This window comes from Bos indicus, chromosome 10, assembly GCF_029378745.1.
Source record: "Bos indicus isolate NIAB-ARS_2022 breed Sahiwal x Tharparkar chromosome 10, NIAB-ARS_B.indTharparkar_mat_pri_1.0, whole genome shotgun sequence".
NCBI classification, from domain to species: Eukaryota; Metazoa; Chordata; class Mammalia; order Artiodactyla; family Bovidae; genus Bos; species Bos indicus.
The window spans coordinates 82,938,715-82,958,688 of record NC_091769.1 but is presented as its reverse complement, the minus strand read 5'-3'; the positions used below and the strand labels follow the sequence as shown (position 1 = coordinate 82,958,688).

The following is a 19,974-nucleotide window of genomic DNA, read 5'->3' as shown; positions in this document are numbered from 1 at the left end:
GAGGATGTGTCTCGGACCCTTGTATACGCAGTGCAGAACTGAAACAGTCCTGTCCTGGAACTTTAATCATGGTGACTAAGTGAAAACTCAACACAAAATACATATGTACTCAAAGGGAGAGGCCCAGATTAATTCTGATGTTAGTGTACTGCCTCATCTGTGCCTCTAAGGATGTGGTTGCATCACTTGGACTTATCACAATACAACTTTGCCTCGGGGTCCTATGAGCATTATGTGAGGAGCTCTGCATAAAGCACAAAGTAATAACACAATAAATGTTAGCTATGTTATTACCGTCATTTAATCCTCGGCGAGTTAGAACCATCACACGCACTGGCAAAACAGCAAAGAGAAGTGGGGAAGAGGAAGGACCAGAAAGAAGAAATTGATGGTTTGTTACTTATTTCAACAGATGCATACAATGGGAGGATTGCTCTGCTCAGCCAGCAATGGACTGGGCTCATGAGATGGAGACAAATATGCTCTAAAGTCTAAATCTGCAAAATAATGAAGTTCATAAAAATAATGTAATATTTAAAAAGTGACAGCAGCTTCATCAGAAAAAGACAGTTAAGTTTTACGTATCATGTCAACAATACACACTTCAGTAATGTGGATTTTTCCCCCAGAGATTTAGCCTCAGTGAAATCAGGATTCATTAAACCCAGTATCTGGTGATTACGAGGTTGGACTGACAGGTCAGAAGCGCTACGCCCTGTTGCTGGAAGAGAAATTACACCTGTTGTGGATGTACTCCTTCAACAAGATGACTCTATTCCAGGTTCTGATTAGGAAAAACGAGTTAGTGTACTAATTTCAGTGAATCAAAAATTTGTCTAACTATATTTTACACTGTGATGAAAAGTACAGCTATCACTTATACCAAAATATGACACCAACAAACTTATCTATGCAACAGAAACAGACACACAGACATAGAGAACAGACTTGTACTTGCCCAGGGAAAGGGGGTGGGGAAGGGATGGAGTCAAAGTCTGGGATTAGCAGATGCAAACTATTATATACTGTACGGATAAACAACAGGTTCCTACTGTATAGCACAGGGTAATTCAATATCCTGTGATAAAGCATAATGGAAAAGAATATGAAAAAAATGCATATGTGTATAAACGATTCACTTTTCTGCACAGCAGAAATTAATACCTTGCAAATCAACTATACTTCAATAAACTAAATTTTAAGAAAGGTACAGATACTACATAAAGTTTATAATACACAGTTATAGTTTAAGGGGGTTAATTTCTGCTTCAAGTTATTCAGATCCACAATCTGTTGTATCTTCTTTGTAACAAATGATCTACCTGATTTGAAAGTTTGTATGGCCCAAGAAAACACAGCAGGTGCTCTCTGACACTGCCTTCCTGTACCAGTTTCATGTATTAACTATTGTTCTGCGTTTCCTCTGTAAACCCTGATGATAAATGCCCAAGGGCACTAGGCGGCAATCTCTGGAGCCACACACTCTTTCTGCTCCCACCAGCTGGACTCCATGCTGACTAAGAGTCAAGCTGTGTCTTCCCAAACCAGTTTATACCAGTGGACTTGTTATTGTAATTACGAAATTTAATTAAATATTATGAAAGTTGATGGAATATAAGTACAAGAGATAAATCTTGTTTCTTATTAAAAACTAAATTGAAGGCTTTGGAAAGACTTCATAAAAGCAAGTCATTAAAAGGAAAGCTATTGGATTAGATGTGGGAAAGACCTATAAAAAAAGGAGAAAAAAATTTTAAATCTAAAATTCTGTAAGATTCAGAGTGTTTTGCTACTGTCTATGTTTATACTGTTAATACAATGTAGAATTCAAAATAGCAGAATCACTGTCAAAGAAGCACCCTTGGCCTCACCAAAATTTAGCAAATATATATTTATTATTATTACATAGTTTAGTGAAAATAAGATATTTTGAATATGTATACTTTTGCAAGACTCCCTATCTTAATGATTTTTTCAACTAAACAGTTCCAATTATGTTAGCTAAGAGGGTATGGTCGGTCTATAAATAGAAAAATGGTTTAAATGAGAAATTTCTTTGAATTAATAGCTCTTAAATTTATGAAGTGTTATGATCTAAACTGGATCACCGTGGAATACAGGTGTTCAAATTTTTGTTCCTTACTTTTGAAAGACAAAGTACTTTGAACAACATTCTACCAGATTTAAAGATAAAAACACTCTCCTTCCTTTAGTCTAATATAGTAGAGAGCAGAGCAAAACAGTCAAGAACATGACTCTGGTCAGACACCCCAAATGTGAAATCCTGGCTCCAATACTATTAATTTCAATGACAGCTTAACCGCTGAAACCAGCCACACAAACCCCAGTTTTCTCATCTAGAAAATGCCTTCAATAATTATATCTATACCACAGGGGACATGGAGACACTGAAATGAGAAAATACACATCAAACCACATGGTAAGTTTCTAGTACACAGTAAGTGCTCAAAATGTTCATCATTAATGTGATTATATTACCTAGAGCCAGATATCCTGGAATGTCAAGTCAAGTGGGCCTTCGGAAGATTCACTACGAACAAAGCTAGTGGTGGTGATGGAATTCCAGTGGAGCTATTTCAAATCCTAAAAGATGATGCTGTGAAAGTGCTGCACTCAATATGTCAGCAAATTTGGAAAACTCAGCAGTGGCCACAGGACTGGAAACAGTCAGTTTTCATTCCAATCCCAAAGAAAGGCAATGCCAAAGAATGTTCAAACTACCACACAATTGCACTCATCTCACATGCTAGTAAAGTAATGCTCAAAATTCTCCAAGCCAGGCTTCAGCAATACGTGAACCATGAACTTCCAGATGTTCAAGCTGGTTTTAGAAAAGGCAGAGGAACCAGAGATGAAATTGCCAACATCCGCTGGATCATCAGAAAAGCAAGAGAGTTCCAGAAAAGCATCTATTTCTGCTTTACTGACTGTGCCAAAGCCTTTGACTGTGTGGATCACAAGAAACTGTGGAAAATTCTTCAGGAGATGGGAATACCAGACCACCTGACCCACCTCTTGAGAAACCTATATGCAGGTGAGGAAGCAACAGTTAGAACTGGACATGGAACAACAGACTGGTTCCAAATAGGAAAAGGAGTATGTCAAGGCTGTATATTGTCACCCTGCTTATTTAACTTAATGCAAAGTACATCATGAGAAACGCTGGGCTGGAGGAAGCACAAGCTGGAATCAAGATTGCTGGGAGAAGTATCAATAACCTCAGATATGCAGATGACACCACCCTGAGGGTAGAAAGTGAAAAAGAACTGAAGAGCCTCTTTGTGAAAGTGAAAGAGGAGAGTGAAAAAGTTGGCTTAAAGCTCAACATTCAGAAAACTAAGATCATGGCATCTGGTCCCACCCCTTCATGGGAAATAGATGGGGAAACAGTGGGAACAGTGTCAGACTTCATTTTTCTTGGCTCCAAAATCACTGCAGATGGTGACTGCAGCCAAGAAATTAAAAGACACATACTCCTTGGAAGGAAAGTTATGACCAACCTAGACAGCATATTAAAAAGCAGAGACATTACTTTGCCAACAAAGGTCTGTCTAGTCAAGACTATGGTTTTTCCAGTAGTCATGTATGGATGTGAGAGCTGGACTATAAAGAAAGCTGAGCGCTGAAGAACTGATGCTTTTGAACTGTGGTGTTGAAGACTCTTGAGAGTCCTTTGGACTGCAAGGAGATCCAACCAGTCCATCCTAAAGCAGATCAGTTCTGGGTGTTTACTGGAAGGACTGATGTTGAAGCTGAAACTCCAATACTTTGGCCACCTGATGCGAACAGCTGACTCATCTGAAAAAACCCTGATGCTGGGAAAGATTGAGGGCAGGAGCAGAAGGGGACAACAGAAGATGAGATGGTTGGATGGCATCACCGACTCAACTGACATGGGTTTGGTTAGGCTCCAGCAGTTGGTGATGGACAGGGAGGCCTGGCATTCATTGGGTTGCAAAGAGTTGGACACAACTGAGTGACTGAACTGAACTAGGGAAAAGAGCCAACTACTATGAATACATAAGTAAGATTATAAGTAACATGTTCTCTCCTGTGTTGGAATGTCAGTTCTTTAGGAAGATGGCCTCCTCTACAGACAGTTCACAAACACCTGTGGAAAACTTCTCCAGGCTCAATAAAACAGGGATTTTCAGCAAGGGGCAATTTTCTAGAGGACATTTGGCAATATCCAAATGGAGACCTTTTAGGTCATCACAAGTCAGGGTACCTATCAGCATCTGGGATGTAGGCCAGGGACACTGCTAAACATCTTATATCCCAGAATGTGTAAGACTATAGGATATAACAAACAAAGAATTATCTGGTCCCAAATACCAAGATGGCAAGGTAAAAATACTCTGTAGCCTTAAGGACAGAATAAGAAAGAAGTGATTTCTAAAATCTGAACTCCACAAAGTTTTCTGAGAACATAAAGATGGGTGATCAATGAAGTCAGGATTTTCATTATCATATTAGTTTCAGGACCTTTGCCATAGATGTTTAAGAGACATGGATACCAAGCACTGAGACAAGGCTCCTTTGGTCAATAAACCATTGTGAATACAGCCGATCATACGATAACCTTACAATAAATTTGATTTTAAAGTAAGCAATGTCATACAACTAGAGCACTAGAATGAAGTACTAGAAATCAAACTTCCTTTGGAAGAATAAATCTCAAAAGGACCCAAAACCCCCAAACAGTGGGTGGGAAATTGAAAGATCACTCTAGTAGCTTGTATACAGGGGGCCTCTCACTTGGTCTCAATGCAGAGATTACTGAGCTAGCTTGTGGACCACAGGTGTACGTTCTTCCTTGGTGAGCATCTTGTCTTCTAGCTCAGGTCCTTGCATGACAAACTCATTCTTCAATTAATAATGCTGCTCAAAAACACTATTAGAAAGCTCCTAAGAGTTCATTTAAACTACCTGTCAGTGAATTCACAGAGTTTTCTTAAAAGCATGAGATAAAACTGTGTATACACAGATCAATCCAACAATATAGATATATGCTGCTGCTGCTGCTGCTAAGTCGCTTCAGTCGTGTCCGACTCTGTGTGACCCCATAGACAGCAGCCCACCAGGATCCCCCGTCCCTGGGATTCTCCAGGCAATAACACTGGAGTGGGTTGCCATTTCCTTCTCCAAGGCATGAAAGTGAAAAGTGAAAGTGAAGTCGCTTCAGTCGTGTCCGACTCTGTGCGACCCCATAGACGGCAGCCCACCAGGCTCCCCTGTCCTTGGGATTCTCCAGGCAAGAACCCTGGAGTGGGTTGCCATTTCCTTCTCCAAGGCATGAAAGTGAAAAGTGAAAGGGAAGTCACTCAGTCGTGTCCGACCCTCAGCGACCCCATGGACTCCAGCCTTCCCGGCTCCTCCATCCATGGGATTTTCCAGGCAAGAGTACTGGAGTGGGGTGCCACTGCCTTCTCCGATACAGACATATATTTTCCCCCAAAGCAGAAAAAGAAGTCATCAACATGTTAATGGTACCTCTCACTCCAGTGCCTTTTATACTCAAATCTAGAAGACCAAGGTTTGATTCCCAACTCTTAGATTTTTGTCAAATAATAAAATTCTCACTAAAATGCCTGTGAAATGAATGGGAATGTATTATAATTGTCATTTAGTAATGAGAACATTGAGGGAGAAAAGAAATGACCCTGTACCAACTGTAAAAGTACTAAACAAATAAAAAAACCAGCATCAAGATTGCTTTTGAAACCCTTTAAAAGCTGTATTTAAAATATTTTTAACTTCATATGACATTTATCCCTAAAGGTGACATAGCAAGTCTTCTATGTAAGCATTACAATTTCATCCACTGAATCAAAGGTTTTTTACTTAAAAAAATTAATATTCTGTATACAAGATATTTAACATATCTAAAAGGAGAAAGTAACTCACAAAATGCAAATGAAAATACACTGCAGCCAACAGCTAACTCTTTCGCCATCAAGAGAAGGCGTTCACGCAAAGCTTACATCACACTGCCTTATGAAACCTGACAGACAGTACTCCTTTTCAGAAAGTATGGCAAAAGAAAATTAAAGATCTCTACTCACCCTTCTGATAGAAGAACTTCCTGTAATAGTAGGCGCCGAGATCCACGTGTTCTACGATGTATCTTTTCACCCGATCCAGGTGTAACACCAAGTTTTCCTTGGGCACTTCAAGTACTGCCACGCCTGCATTTGTACAATGGAAGCTGAGTGTAGACTCAAAGGAGGCACTTTCACATCCACTAAAGGAACCAGAATTTGATTTGGACAGGCTGATCTTCCTTTCCCCTTCTCCACCAATCTCATTCCGAAAATAGGGACAGCTCATCACCAGCTCATTGCTTTTATCATCTCCCTGGTCCATGCTGAGGCTTCCCTTGGAATTCAGGTCCTCTGTGCTGCCCATTGGGGAGCTGAAGCTGGCCGAGTGGGACAAAGGCCCCGAGACCAAGGATGCCACCGCAGCTGCCGAAGCCCCGGTGGTGGTGTTTCTCCTCTTAATTACATTGTGCCTGTTCATAATCGCCTCGTTCAAGTCAAATAAGATACTCTGGACATCGTAGTGGGCAAAGCACTTCGGGCATGTCCAGGGCCTGACAGAGTCTTCCGATCGGTTATCTTCAAGATCCGACGACTTCCCAAGTTCCTCACCTTTGGCATTGCGTAATTTACGAAAAATGGACGAGTCTCCGGTTTCCGACTTGGAGCGCCGCTTGAGTGGTTTTTCCCTTTCCTTAAAGAGCCTGAGGTTCTCTCTCTGTGAGATGGGCCCGTCTATAACATCCAAGGAGAAACCAGAACCCTTGCCCCCACCGGCGATGAGAAAGTCACTGAGCTTGGTCGGACTGGGACCTCGATCAGACTTGTCGTCTTTGTAGCCCTTTAACAAGTCAAAGAAGCTTTCTCCGGACGTTCCCTGCTTATCAATTGAGGATGTGCTACCATACTCCCTGTGCAGCGACGGCCCCGTCTTGTAGGTGGGCGAGATACATTCATCAAAGCTATCCACGTCAAGCTCACTTATGGTGATGTCGCTGTTGCTGCGCTGCCGTATCCGGCGCAGAGCCTTCCTGGGGGAGCTGGGGTAGGCTTCGGGCATGAGAAATCTGGAGTCCATGTTCTCCGACGGCCGCGTCTTGCTCTTCAGCGTGTTCTGTATGCTTTTTAACATGGCTGAGTCACTGGAATTGAGGCTTACAGAACTTCCCTGACTCACAGGACTGCTTTTGGAGGACATGCTCTCAAGGCAACTTGAGGTTTCTATTTCCTGGCTTGAACGGCTAGATTCTTTTACGTTTTCCTTTCTGGGGGGCCAATCTGCAATTCTTGCCCGAACTCCCATCTTTGGGACTCCGGGGGTCGAAGTTATATGGTGAGAACCTTCGCTTCGGGGGGGCCCTACAGGAGCCATGACAGATGACCCTAAGCTGCCATTCTGGGACCTGAAACGTCGCATGTAGAAGTCGTCTGTGTGGACTTTGGGGGTGCCATCTGCGCCCACAATGGATGCCCTTTCAGTGGCAACCGGCCTCTCTGTCTGTGACCGTTTCAGGCTGGTCATGATGCAAAAGCAGTTTGACTTAAATCCCCACAGAAAGGACCATCATACCTAAGTTTTAAATGTGCACTTCCCTTTTGGAGAATGGCTTCCAGAAAATACAGCAGTTGCACGAGATCTTAATCTTTTTCATTTAAAAGGTTAAAATAACTCCTTATTTTCAAATCTCTGAAAATCCAGAGCTTTAGAGCATTATAATCCACAAGAGTTCCTTTGCTTTACTTTGATGAGATGGCTTTCTTTCAGAAAGAACTGAATGGAACTTGTATCACTGGGACTCTGTGACTGCCATAATCCCATGCTTTCTCTAAAAGAGAGAAGGACACTTTGGATTAGCATTTAATAAATACACCTAAAAATAAATATGCAATTGCCAAAACCAGACACATCTAAATAAAAGATTCACTAACTGGATTGTGGCTCACAGTTTACAACCCATATTTTTAGTAAAGCAGATTTGAAAGCATTTAATAATATCCATCATTTAAATTACATATATTTTAAAAGACTATGAATACTTCAGCTTAATTGAACTGTTTCATATCATTAGAAGGCGGTGAGGGATCTTGTTCCAGGACATTAGCCCAAGTACAGACCACAAACAGACTCCAGTGACCTCTAACAATGCAGACTATCATGAACCGCTGTGCTGACCAGAAGTTCAAGGCATAACCGACAGAGTTCGATAATTAGAGCAACATACAGCTTTTTAACAAGACTAAAAATTGAAAAATTATGTTACTGAATATGTCGCAACACTTACTTTTTAACCTCTTCTGTATTTCAAAATTCAAACTTAGTTTTGTTTCTTTACAAAGGCTTACCAGAGTTGGCAAGAGCAAATACAACAGAGAGAAAATAAACACGGTTTTCCCCAAGCCATTCTACCCATTAGCATGCTTCTGTCATGCCCTCTAGTTTATTACTTACCCCAAAGAGCAGAATTTCAGAAAGCATCCAGCATTTTCCACCACCTCTTCCCGAGCTCTCTTTCCTTCTATCTACCCTTAAAGCTACAAACGTTTCACTAATTAGCAAAATGCCTGCATTTCCTTACGCATTGCAACCCACCCCATCCTCCGGTGCTAATTTATGAAGACAGCAGAAACCAAAAGCTGCTGTGAGCAGACCTTTCCATATCCCCCAGTCGACGACAGAGAACTGCTAACATCCTTCCAGGTGACGGGCAAAGAAAACCAACTTCCTCAGGAGCACGTCAATCAGGAGGCAAGAGGCACAAATTCTGAGCACAAAATCCTGCATGGTTGCGTACATCCTGAAAATAAAGGCAGAGGACCCTTTTCCAAGGCTCCACAAATGACACAAGAGGTGGCCTTTAAATTCCTGCCAAATGCATGTTTGCAAAGATGCTGCTGATCCAGCACTGCGCTGCCGGGGCCGCATTGTCTACAAATCACGGCTGACACCCAGGCCGACCCGGGCTCGCTGCGCTCCGCTCCCCAGCAACAAGCACTTACTTCCACGATAATTAAGCATCTCGCTAGTCGGCTTCCTGCCTCCCAGGCAGCCGCTTTAATTTCTCCTGCGCTATGCAGCATCATTTTAGAAGACTCGCTGCTATTTAAAGGCTGGAACATTTAGGGGTGTTTCAAAAATGCACGCCGCCTGCAGAACACAGGGCCAAAGAAGCTCCAGCTGGGCTCGCACGGGCTGCTTAGACCAGCCCCACACAAAAACGCCAATTGTTTTCCCTCTGGCTCCTCTTTACCATCTTTTGTGAAAGGGATAATGGTTTCTCACCGCTACCCAATGAAACCTGACTTTGGACCTCTCTAGATACTTCTACCATCAGATTGCTATAATTTGACTGTATATCTGGGAACTGTCCAGGCTCCTCTTGAACTATAAAACTTCAAGTGGAATAATGTGCTAACTGTTGCGTCTGAAAGAGACCATGTGGCCACAGCCAAGGTTCAAGAAGTGCTCCTTATAAAATGGAAGGAAACTGGGCAACTAAACCAAAATGCAAAGTAAACACTAGCCCATTTCAAAGAAAGAAAAAAAAAAGTCTTTTGACAACCCCAAACCACAATTTATGAGCTATTTTGTAACTAGGGAAAAAAGAAGCTGTTTATTTCAATGAAACAGCTTTCAAAGAAAGAATACACTGACATACAAAATAATTCTCAATAGATTCTTATGAAAATCAGATGTGTTCAACGTCTCTCACAAACTCACAGAAATCCAAATAAATCACCTATTGTTCCCAGAACTGACATTCTCTAAAAGGCCAGTGCACCAATCCCCCAGAGTAAAGACTCATTCGGGCCACATTTCATTTCCCTTAGAATAGAGTTGACTGCAGGACTCTTTTTTTAGTATCTGTAAAGTTATAGGTCAGCACTAAAATACAGTAAGTAACACTGACTTGGAAATGCCTGTCCTTGGTGGTCACTACTATAGGACTCCCATTCAGAAGCATCGCATATGCTGCCTGGGTCTTTTTAACAGGTTTTAAAAAATCTTACACAAGTGGGCTTCCCTGGTGGCTCTGTGGTAAAGAATCCGCCTGCCAATGCAGGAGACACAGGTTCGATCCCAGGTCTGAGACGATCCTACATGCCGTGGAACAACTAAGCCTGTGTGCCACGATGAATGAGCCAGCGATCCAGAGCCTGGGAGCCGCGAATACTGAGCCCATGTGCTACAACTACTGAAGCCCATGTGCTTTAAAGCCTAGGCCCCACAGCAGGAGAAGCCAACGCAACGAGAAGCCCACACACAGAAACTAGAGCGTGGCCCCCACTCGCCGCAACCAGAGAAAAGTCCTCACATCAGCGAAGACTCAGCACAACCAAAAACAAATAAAATTATTTTAAAAGTCTTACAGAGATATATTTCTTTGTATTAAAAAAAAATGCCGAGACTCCTGCTACATCTTGATTATGATAACTCAGTGTTATCTTTTAATTTCAAAATATACATGGGCACATAGGGGAGAGAGTGCCCACGCTCTTTAACGACCTGAAAAATCTGAGGAGGTTCAAGATGGGACAACTAAGGTAAATAACAGATTTTGTTTTCTTGTCATGGAGACTTCTTTCCTTTTCTCTTTTCCTCTCTTTCCCATCCTTATTTATAGCAACAAAGCCCTTCAGGTACAAGAGGAACCTTAGACACAGACCAGCATCTACAGAATATATACACTTTGTGTTTATTCAAGTACTAATTGAAAATAATGATGCCATCCATGTGTAATATGACACCACATCAATAATATCTGAAACCTATTCCTTTGGGTTAATGGAAATAGCAAACATATGCTAACAATGATTAGCAATTCTCTTAGTTATCAGCAAACCTGCCTAAGCATCACTAAATATGGTAAAAAAAAAAAAAAAAAAAACAATAGAATTAAGTAGAAGACATTAGTGACATGCTAATTTATAGTATGTCACCTCTATCTGTTCAAAGAGTAAACTATTTAAGAAATATCCTTATTATGTGTTTAATTTTACAGCTCTAGGTAGTACTTGAGTCCATGGTGGATCCATTTAGCTAGAATATCAACCCCATTGTTTAGTTCTGTGAGCTCCTGGAAACTCTATCAGCTAAGGAGAAGACGCAATCTACTCACTGAAACTCTTTCCATCATTCAAGGTCTATCACCACGTAACGTGCCACTGTTTTCTGATAAGACCATTCTTCCAAAGGAAGTGCCTCCTGCTCTCCGGTAAATCACCCCCGGTCTTTCTGAATTAACTTCTGAGCATGGACCACACACTTGGCACTAGAGATATTTGGGGAAACAGCCCCTCCCCCCAAGGGCGGCTACAGATGTAAAATCAGTCTCTGTCATCCTGGCTCACTTAGACATTTATATTCTTGACCTCTATCTCCCTCCTGAAATTCTGTCTTCTCTAGGCCTTCATGATGAACACATTCTTCTTAATTTCCCATGCCTCTTTCTTTTGGCTCCCTCCTCAGGATCACTGGTGGCTCCATTTAAAAGCAAGTGATTCCAGGGTGGTACCCTTGGCTTACTTCTCTTACTAGTCTTCAGAGTTTTTGAAGGTGCTGTAAAGGGTGTTACTATTAGGATGCATTTGAGCACCCAGTGCATTAGGATGAGATCGCAGGCCTGGGGGCACTGGAGTAAAACTATTACTCTGGAAACCAGGGTGTTGACTTGGCTGGATCAGTTGCCTGTGCAACTGAACGAAGCAGAATTAGGAAACTGCTTGGGAGAGATAGCTGCACGGTAGCCAGTACTGTCTGGAGATGTCATAGATACCCACAGCTTCAAATATATTATCTCTATGCATATATTATCTCTATGCAGTTACCTCCAAATCTCTTCTCATGACCCTTTCCCTTAAATTACAGATAAAACATATGCAAGTGCTCATGTGATATCTTCCTTATTTATCCATTTTCAACATGAATTATTAAGCAGAAAAATAAAATTTTTCCAAGAAATAAATGAGTGATAAGGAAGTGAGAACAATAAATAATTGAAGGAACCAAAGGAAAAGAACAACATGGGAAACTTTCTTTGTGCCAAGGGCATAAAAATAGTTTAAAGGTTACACAAGAAGATGTGGGAAGGGAAGAAAACAAAAAACTAACAACAGCTTACAGTTCCTGCCCTGAAATAACCTACAGCACGACATGGTGCACTCACTAAAAAGACGCAGTGTGCATGCTTAGTTGCGTCCAACTCTTTGGGACCCTACAGACTGGGGCCTGACAAGCTTCCCTGTCCATGGGATTTTCCAGGCAAGAATACTGGATTGGGTTGTCATTTCTCCTCCAGGGGATCTTCCTGACCCAGGGATGGAACCTGCATCTCTTGCATTGGCAGGCAGATCTTTTTTTTACCACTGAGCGACCTGGAAAGCCCATGAAAAGATGTAGCATTCTTCATCAATTACCTCCGTATTTCAAAATGGGATGTTGGTAGGTCCCTTAACCGGCACAGCCTCAGATACAGGGCCAACTCTCAATGATTCCAGGCAATAGAAGAAATTTTGATGATGAATAACTATACAAATACCCTGAGATTACACAGATAAACAATGTGAATATTTATAAAGTGTCAATGTAAACAGTTTATTAAGCTATATACACAGACTTAAAATATCCATAAATATTCTTTAGAATATAACAGGAAACTTAATTTTAAAACAGAAATATTACATCACAGTGTTTGGACATTAGATTAGCTATGATAACCAAATAAAGCCAATGATTTCCTTTACCTCCCTTCTTGGCTTTCCTGAATTACAGTCACATTACATAAAAGTAACATCTCTGATAAAAGGGACGTCTCACTCTTTCAAATCAGCCTTTAAACACGTACAACCATCCCCATGCAACGTCCTGGATAATTTAAGCTTTATGAATCAGCATTTAACTTTTTAGATCGGAATTTCCCCCTTCTTTCATTTCCGTTCTATCTCCTCAACAAAAATCAGGAAGGATTGGGAAGAGATGAGTTGATAAGTCTAGTTCCTGCTCTCCAAATGTTCACTATCTAAAAAAGACAACACTGATGGAGACAAAGTAGACTCAAATAATCTGCCCTCAAATTACCAAAGTGAATAAAGAAGTTATAGACACAAAACATACATAAACTGATGAATTTACATTTGAGTTCAGAGATAAGAAAACAAGTTAAAATGTGCTTGTTTTGACAGAGTAAGGAGCAAAAGAAAGAATAACATTTGCCTCCCAACTACACTCCAAACAAAAAGTTCAAGGAAGAAGGTTACATTTCAAAGGTCTAGTAAGGCTTGAACACGCTTTGTGCAGCTGCAGGTGAAGGAAACAACGTGAAAATTCGGCAGCAAGCTTGGTGGCAGAAGAGGGGTGGTAAAATATGAAGGATTTGAAAACAAATTTTTTTTAATAAAATTTAAAAGGTTTGGAGCCAGACACATGGTAAGAATTACTGATGGGTAAGAAAATGATTCAACAGCTGGCAAAATAAAGGAGAACAGAAATAAATGTGAACATTTATCTTATATTTGAATATGAGAAAACTCAGGCAATAAGCAATTAATATAATGCCAAGAGGAGGAGCTTTATCAGGAGGAGCTTAAAGTAAAGAGGTAGCTTTCGGCTTTCGGCTCGGGGGAGGCAGAGGTGCAACTTTCTTCGGTCGTCCCGAATCCGGGTTCATCCGACACCAGCCGCCTCCACCGTGCCGCCTAAGTTCGACCCCAACGAGATAAAAGTCGTGTACCTGAGGTGCACCGGTGGGGAAGTCGGTGCCACGTCTGCCCTGGCCCCCAAGATCGGCCCTCTGAGTCTGTCTCCAAAAAAGGTCGGTGATGACATCGCCAAGGCAACTGGTGATTGGAAGGGTCTGAGGATTACAGTGAAACTGACCATTCAGAACAGACAAGCCCAGATTGAGGTGGTACCTTCTGCTTCTGCCCTGATCATCAAAGCCCTCAAGGAACCACCAAGGGACAGAAAGAAGCAGAAAAACATTAAGCACAGTGGAAACATTACTTTTGATGAGATCGTCAACATTGCCCGGCAGATGCGGCATCGGTCTCTAGCTAGAGAACTTTCTGGAACCATTAAAGAGATCCTGGGGACCGCCCAGTCTGTGGGCTGCAATGTTGATGGCCGCCACCCTCATGACATCATTGATGATATCAACAGTGGCGCAGTGGAGTGCCCCGCTAGTTAAGAACTGCAAAGGAAAAAGGAAAATAAAGGACCATTTGACAACCAAAAAAAAAAAATAATAAAGTAAAGAGGTAAACGGTAAAACGTAGTAAATAGAAAGGTAACCATGAACCAGAATTATTAGACGAAAAATAGCATTTGAGGTACAGCAAATGAATACTTGAGGGCGGGAGGAGAAGGGGACGACAGAGGATGAGATGGTTGGATGGCATCACTAACTCAATGGACATGAGTTTGGGTAAACTCCGGGAGTCAGTGATGGACAGGGAGGCCTGGCGTGCTGCGGTTTATGGGGTCGCAAAGAGTCAGACACGACTGAGAGACTGAACTGAAATGAATACTTTCAAGGAAAAGAAATCAGAGTTCATCAGGGGCATGCAGATTCTGTGGCTGGCACCCAGGGTATTAAGAGAGCTGACTAGATCCATGAAGGAGGTGAGTGTTTTTAAAAAAGTAATTTGTCCATTAATATTCATTTAAAATCCATTAGAAAGTTACTCATCAATCCTGCAAACTGTGATCTAGTACTGATCATCTAATTACCAAATAGGGTCTGGGGAAGGGGGATATGAGAAATGGACAGGGCGCAGAAAGACAACCAGTAAATGTCTACTATGCGGGAAGAAAGGCTTGTCAACTTTCTCTAAACTGTGTTTCAAATCCTTCAAGTTATTAATTCATAAGAAAGGGTTCCATAATTAAGGAAGGGACACACTATCACCTGCGTTAGGATTTGGTAATACATGTTAGTATATGAAGGCTCCGTGAAATATATAGATTTAAAAAAAACCAACACAACTATTAAACTAAGATATTTCTTAACTGATTTGGCCATGGACTTATTTTTTTAAGAATATTTTTATATTGTACATTCTATTGAATGTAACTGAGGACAAACAGGCCCGGTTTCAGAAGAACTCAGGATACAAACAAAATGGTTTATACGCTATAAATTTAGTTATTTTTTTAGTCGTATAGGTATATAAACAAGCCAAAGGAAATTCACCAAGGGAGTTATAATACTTGTCTGTAGACAGATTATAAATAATTCCTTTTTTAAGTATTTAACTATATTATTTATTTTCTAAAATGAGCATGCATAACTTTTATAACAAGAAAAAGTTTAGGAGAAAAAAAGCAACTCATTCTGTTACTAAAAACAATAAACTATCTGAGAATGTTGTATGATGGACACACACTTGAATACTAATTTTTAAATACAGCACCATGTAAAACCTCAAACCATTCAAATCACCAAACGAGTCAAAATGCAACAGATGTCAAGTCCTTCCAATAAGATGATCTTGTGCTAAATCCTCTGATTAAAACAGAATCAAAGGAGGGCTACATAAAATAGAAAGTACTGAAGATTATAAGATTAAGCAGTATTTACAGGATTTGAATAATTACTCCATACAGATGATTAATACAGTTTCTTGCATTCCTCATTTTTGTGTGTATTTAACGTTGCTTTCTTTATATTTAGTATTGACACAAAAGCCCCCTCCTACCTAAGAGCGTCCATTTCACCCTTTCACAAGGTTGCAGTGACCTGGGTAATCAGGGGAGGCTGCCTAAACAGCACAGACTGAGTCGTCATCACTCATTGCCCTTCCCTGGAATACATCTACTTTCCCACGTACACATGAGTGAAGCGAAAGTTGCTCAGTCGTGTCTGACTCTTTGCAACCCCATGGACTATACAGCCCATGGAATTCTCCAGGCCAGAATACCGGAGTGGGTAGCCTTTCCCTACTCCATGCTTCTCAGCTTTTGACCTTACAGCCCTCCTCCTGTAGACATTTGGGCGAAACTGGAAGAAGGTCACCGTTCGGGCTGCAGACCAACACTCTGGAGAGTATTATCATATTATCCTGAGGTATCGATGGCTCGTGGAAACTGTATATTTAACCCGGAAAGGAAGAATCTAGTAGTATTGACTTTCTCTGAAGGCAGGAGGGAAAGAGACGGTCTAAACTGCATTAAGTCAGATTTAAACTAGATAAGCTGTGAAAATTGCCTCTGATCCACATATGACGAACTGCGGCTGAGAATCTGCATCAGTAAGGACAGCTTTTCAGGCAGCCCACACGGGCTACGGGAGCACCAGCTATTGGTGTTCTACATAAGGCAGTCACTATCAAAAGAGAAAGCAAAGAGGGAACATTTCCACCCTCAAATCCCTATAATCTAACTGGAAGAGGACTAGAGGGTTCAGTAAGACAGAACGTCACAACTGGCTTTGTCAAAGACATCAAGGTTTTCTCATTTGAGAAAGAGAAAGCAAAGAGGGAACATTTCCTCAAATCCTTATAATCTAACTGGAAGAGGACTAGAGGGTTCAGTAAGACAGAATGTCACAACTGGCTTTGTCAAAGACATCAAGGTTTTCTCACTTGAGTATTTAAAATCCAAAAAGAATTTAAGAAAGTGCACTTGAGACACAGAAAAAGCAGAGAAAGTCACATCAGTAAGAGCAATGGGTGTCTGTGTGTGTGCTCAGTCGTGTCCGACTCTTTGTGACCCGTGGACCGTAGCCCTGCAGTCTCCTCTGTCCGTGGAATTTTCCAAGCAAGCATACTGGAATGGATTGCCATTTCCTACTCCAGGGGAATCCTCCCAACACAGGGATCGAACCCACGTCTCTTACGTCTCCTGCACTGGGAGGCAGATTCTTTACCACTGAGAACAATGGGTAAACAGAAAGTTCCTTTTAAGCACAACTCTAATACCCTAATCACTGTTAATCACAGTAACCATGTTTCACTTAGCAGATTTTAAAATAGCACACCCAAGGACAGAGAGCTTAAAAGGAAAAAATTAAAACACAAAATCACTCCACCTTGCCTTAATGTTTCCTTAAATACAGCTGCTGGTGAGTTACTCGTCTGCTTCACTCTACACTTACTTCTAAGGATAAACTCTCTCCCCACGGTGCTCAGAGAGCACGGGACTCTGCCATCCTGTCCACTCCGTGACCCGTGAGCATCCCCCGAGTCCTCATAAGCCCCCCGGGACGTGAACATCTCCCTTTCAGCGAGGGAAAGTGCACTGACATAAAAGCGTGGAGGGCTCTCTAATAAATACTGAGCTGGCAGTTAGAGGAATTACAGCAGAAAAACTGCTTTGAACACACATTAAAAAAGAAAAAAAGCCTCCATTTATAGCCTGAGTATTACTTCTGAAGCCCAATCCAGACACGAATCTCAACACCCAGTGGGGAAAACCTGCTGCAGTGGTCAGGTCGCTTGCCTTCTGCGCACCTTCAGAGGTCCTTCAACTGCAGCCCCGTTGCCGTCTGAAGTGGGCCGGGAGCTCAGAATTAGGCGGCATCCACTCCTGGTGTCCTTCTAAGAGCAGGAACGGGTCTGCCCTCCACAGACCAGCACCTTTTTATAAAGCTCCACAATGGCTGAAGCTGAATCGAGGGTGTCCCTCTTGACCTTACATTCAGCATCTAGAATTGTGAGTTATGAGGATGAATAGCTTGTCTGATCCTTTCATTTTCCACCCAAGGCGTCTCAGGGCCAGAAACTGTTAAGTCCACCATGTGAAACAGGCAGAGCCCACATGTGGAGTCAGGTCTCCTCGTGCCCTGACTCCTGCCCTGGTTGCTATACTGGGCTGTCCTTCCAGAACTTGCTTTTGCAATAATCTCCTGCCACCAGCTGTAACTACAGTCTGAGCATCCATCTGAACCAGCTACTGTGCACTAACTACCTGGCTTACTCCCCACATCCCTCTGCAGGCAGGTGTCATCCACCACCATCCAGGGCTGTTCAGAAGAGACTGGGTCACTGCTGGGTCTGACCCCTAAGCCCTGCTCCTGCCACCAGAGCATCCTCCCTCCTTATTAAAATGCCTCTCCTGCTGTTAATATTACTTTCTGCAATTAACTCTACACATGGTTGGGCTTTTTCTCAAGTGGATATTAGGTTCTGGAGGACAGAGAGCCATCCAATCCTTATCTCCAAAGCACCTAAGCTCAGTATCCTTGAAATGGAATTTTCTGCAACAAAAGCCACATGCTCCCAGCTAAGATGAACTAGAAATTAGTTGGTACATTAACAGAATTTATATTGTAATCTAAAACGTAATTATGGTTATCTCATAAATACTGTGTTGAGGAAGACAAAAAAAAAAAAAAAAACCACCTCCCACCACTGAAATTTAATAAAGATTTCAGCTTCATCATTCTCTCTTAAGATTAACCTTCAAACAGTAGTGAATGAAAAATAACAGCGGTTTGACCTTCCTCCTTTCAATCCACTCCTCATCAAAGTGCATGAAAAATGACCATAAAAAAGAGCAAATCTCTTAAAAGAAGTGGATCAGTTAGAATGAGATAAGGCACAATCACATGAAATACTGATGCACAATCAAATTTGCTGTTAATAATCGTAGCAAGTAAATTAATCCACAGGAAAGCAGAAGGACGGTGGTTAACAGAGCAGACATGGGAAAGACAACAGATGCTATGCTATGCTAAGTCACTTCAGTCGTGTCCAACTCTGTGCGACCCCATAGACGGCAGCCCACCAGGCTCCCCCGTCCCTGGGATTCTCCAGGCAAGAACACTGGAGTGGGTTGCCATTTCCTTCTCCAATGCATGAAAGTGAAAAGTGAAAGTGAAGTCACTCAGTCGTGTCCAACCCTCAGTGACCCCCATGGTCTGCAGCCCTCCAGGCTCCTCCATCCATGGGATTTTCCAGGCAAGAGTACTGGAGTGGGGTGCCATTGCCTTCTCCGAAGACAACAGAAACCAGAGATTAAAGTCTGTCGTCAAATTAATGATGGTCAAACCAATTTTTCTGTTTTACCCTCAATTCTTCTCCCATACAGAAGTCTCCTTTTTGCTGCCCCCTCTTTTCAAAGTTGTTTTTAAATAAATGAATATGCTTATTGTTTAAAAAAAAATTAATGGTGCTGAAAAAGTGAAAAATATGTCTTCCTTCAAGTCATCCCAATCCCAACCCCAAAGGCAGCCACTCCTAAAAGTTAATGAATTCTTCCAGACTCCGTGGGGGGCTGGGTGCACACACATATAAGACAAGCATTGAAAAGAAGAGGGGGAGAAGGGAAGTAGCCAGGGAACAGCTCACAACCGAGGAGACTTACTCCAGTACTTGTTCAATACGACAGAGCCAGAAAACAAGAGCCAAAGAATCTACTTACGTTCAGGAGAGGCAGAGGACCTCCCTTGCCAGTCTGACATAAAGTACTGGATGAATCCCTTCACAGCTGACACATTTTCAATCTTTTATGTTCTTATCCTGGTTCTGAAAATAGGAGCCCTATACAAATGTTTCTGGCAACTAGTCAACAAAAATTAAGGCAAGAGCGAATGAAATAACTTTAATTCAATGCACACCACAATCCTCCAAGTTTTATTTTAACTATGTAGATTTTTGTTACTAATTATGTAAAAATTTTAGTAATGTTTTAGTAATTATATACATACACAAATCTACACACACTTTATATATAAAACATTCAAATAAAATTTTTACTTCTGCCTCCAAATTTAAAAACCCCTGATTTCTAAATGAGAGTTTACTCACAAACCTATTAACATTATCACTTAAATGTTCATTGACAAACTAGAAAAAAAAAAAGCTCAGTAAAATGCAAACTGACCAAATGTTCAACGATAAAGCCTTGTGGCAGAAGTCTTTTTTTGTTTCTTGGCCACCCTTTTTCATTTTTGTGGCAAAGTGAAATATAATCCCC

The 19,974-nt window shown here is 41.6% G+C and overlaps 2 protein-coding genes across 13 annotated transcripts in view; one reads left to right on the top strand and one right to left on the bottom strand.

Moving 5' to 3' along the window:
- Positions 1-19,974, bottom strand: part of SIPA1L1 (signal induced proliferation associated 1 like 1) — a 521,546-nt gene that overhangs the window by 132,566 nt on the left and 369,006 nt on the right. For 11 of the 12 annotated variants that reach the window (XM_070797798.1, XM_070797796.1, XM_070797794.1 and 8 more), the window contains one exon: positions 6,087-7,888. In XM_070797798.1, the coding sequence (XP_070653899.1) occupies positions 6,087-7,584 (1,498 nt within the window). In that variant the 5' untranslated portion in view covers positions 7,585-7,888. Of the gene's footprint in view, positions 1-6,086; positions 7,889-8,511; positions 9,095-19,974 lie in introns of those variants that run through there. The other variant, XM_070797803.1, reaches the window with a different exon arrangement.
- On the top strand, positions 13,483-14,307 carry LOC109573394 (large ribosomal subunit protein uL11-like). Its single transcript, XM_070798062.1, has 2 exons — positions 13,483-13,502; positions 13,660-14,307. Exons 1-2 carry the CDS (start codon positions 13,483-13,485, stop codon positions 14,243-14,245), a joined length of 606 nt encoding a protein of 201 aa, XP_070654163.1. The 3' UTR covers positions 14,246-14,307.

Bases quoted from the DNA above. Each gene is read 5' to 3' on its own strand.
- LOC109573394 (XM_070798062.1), top strand. From the start codon at position 13,483: ATGGTAAGAATTACTGATGG. The intron at 13,503-13,659 runs GTAAGAAAATGA...GTAAAGAGGTAG, and splicing joins ATGGTAAGAATTACTGATGG to CTTTCGGCTTTCGGCTCGGG.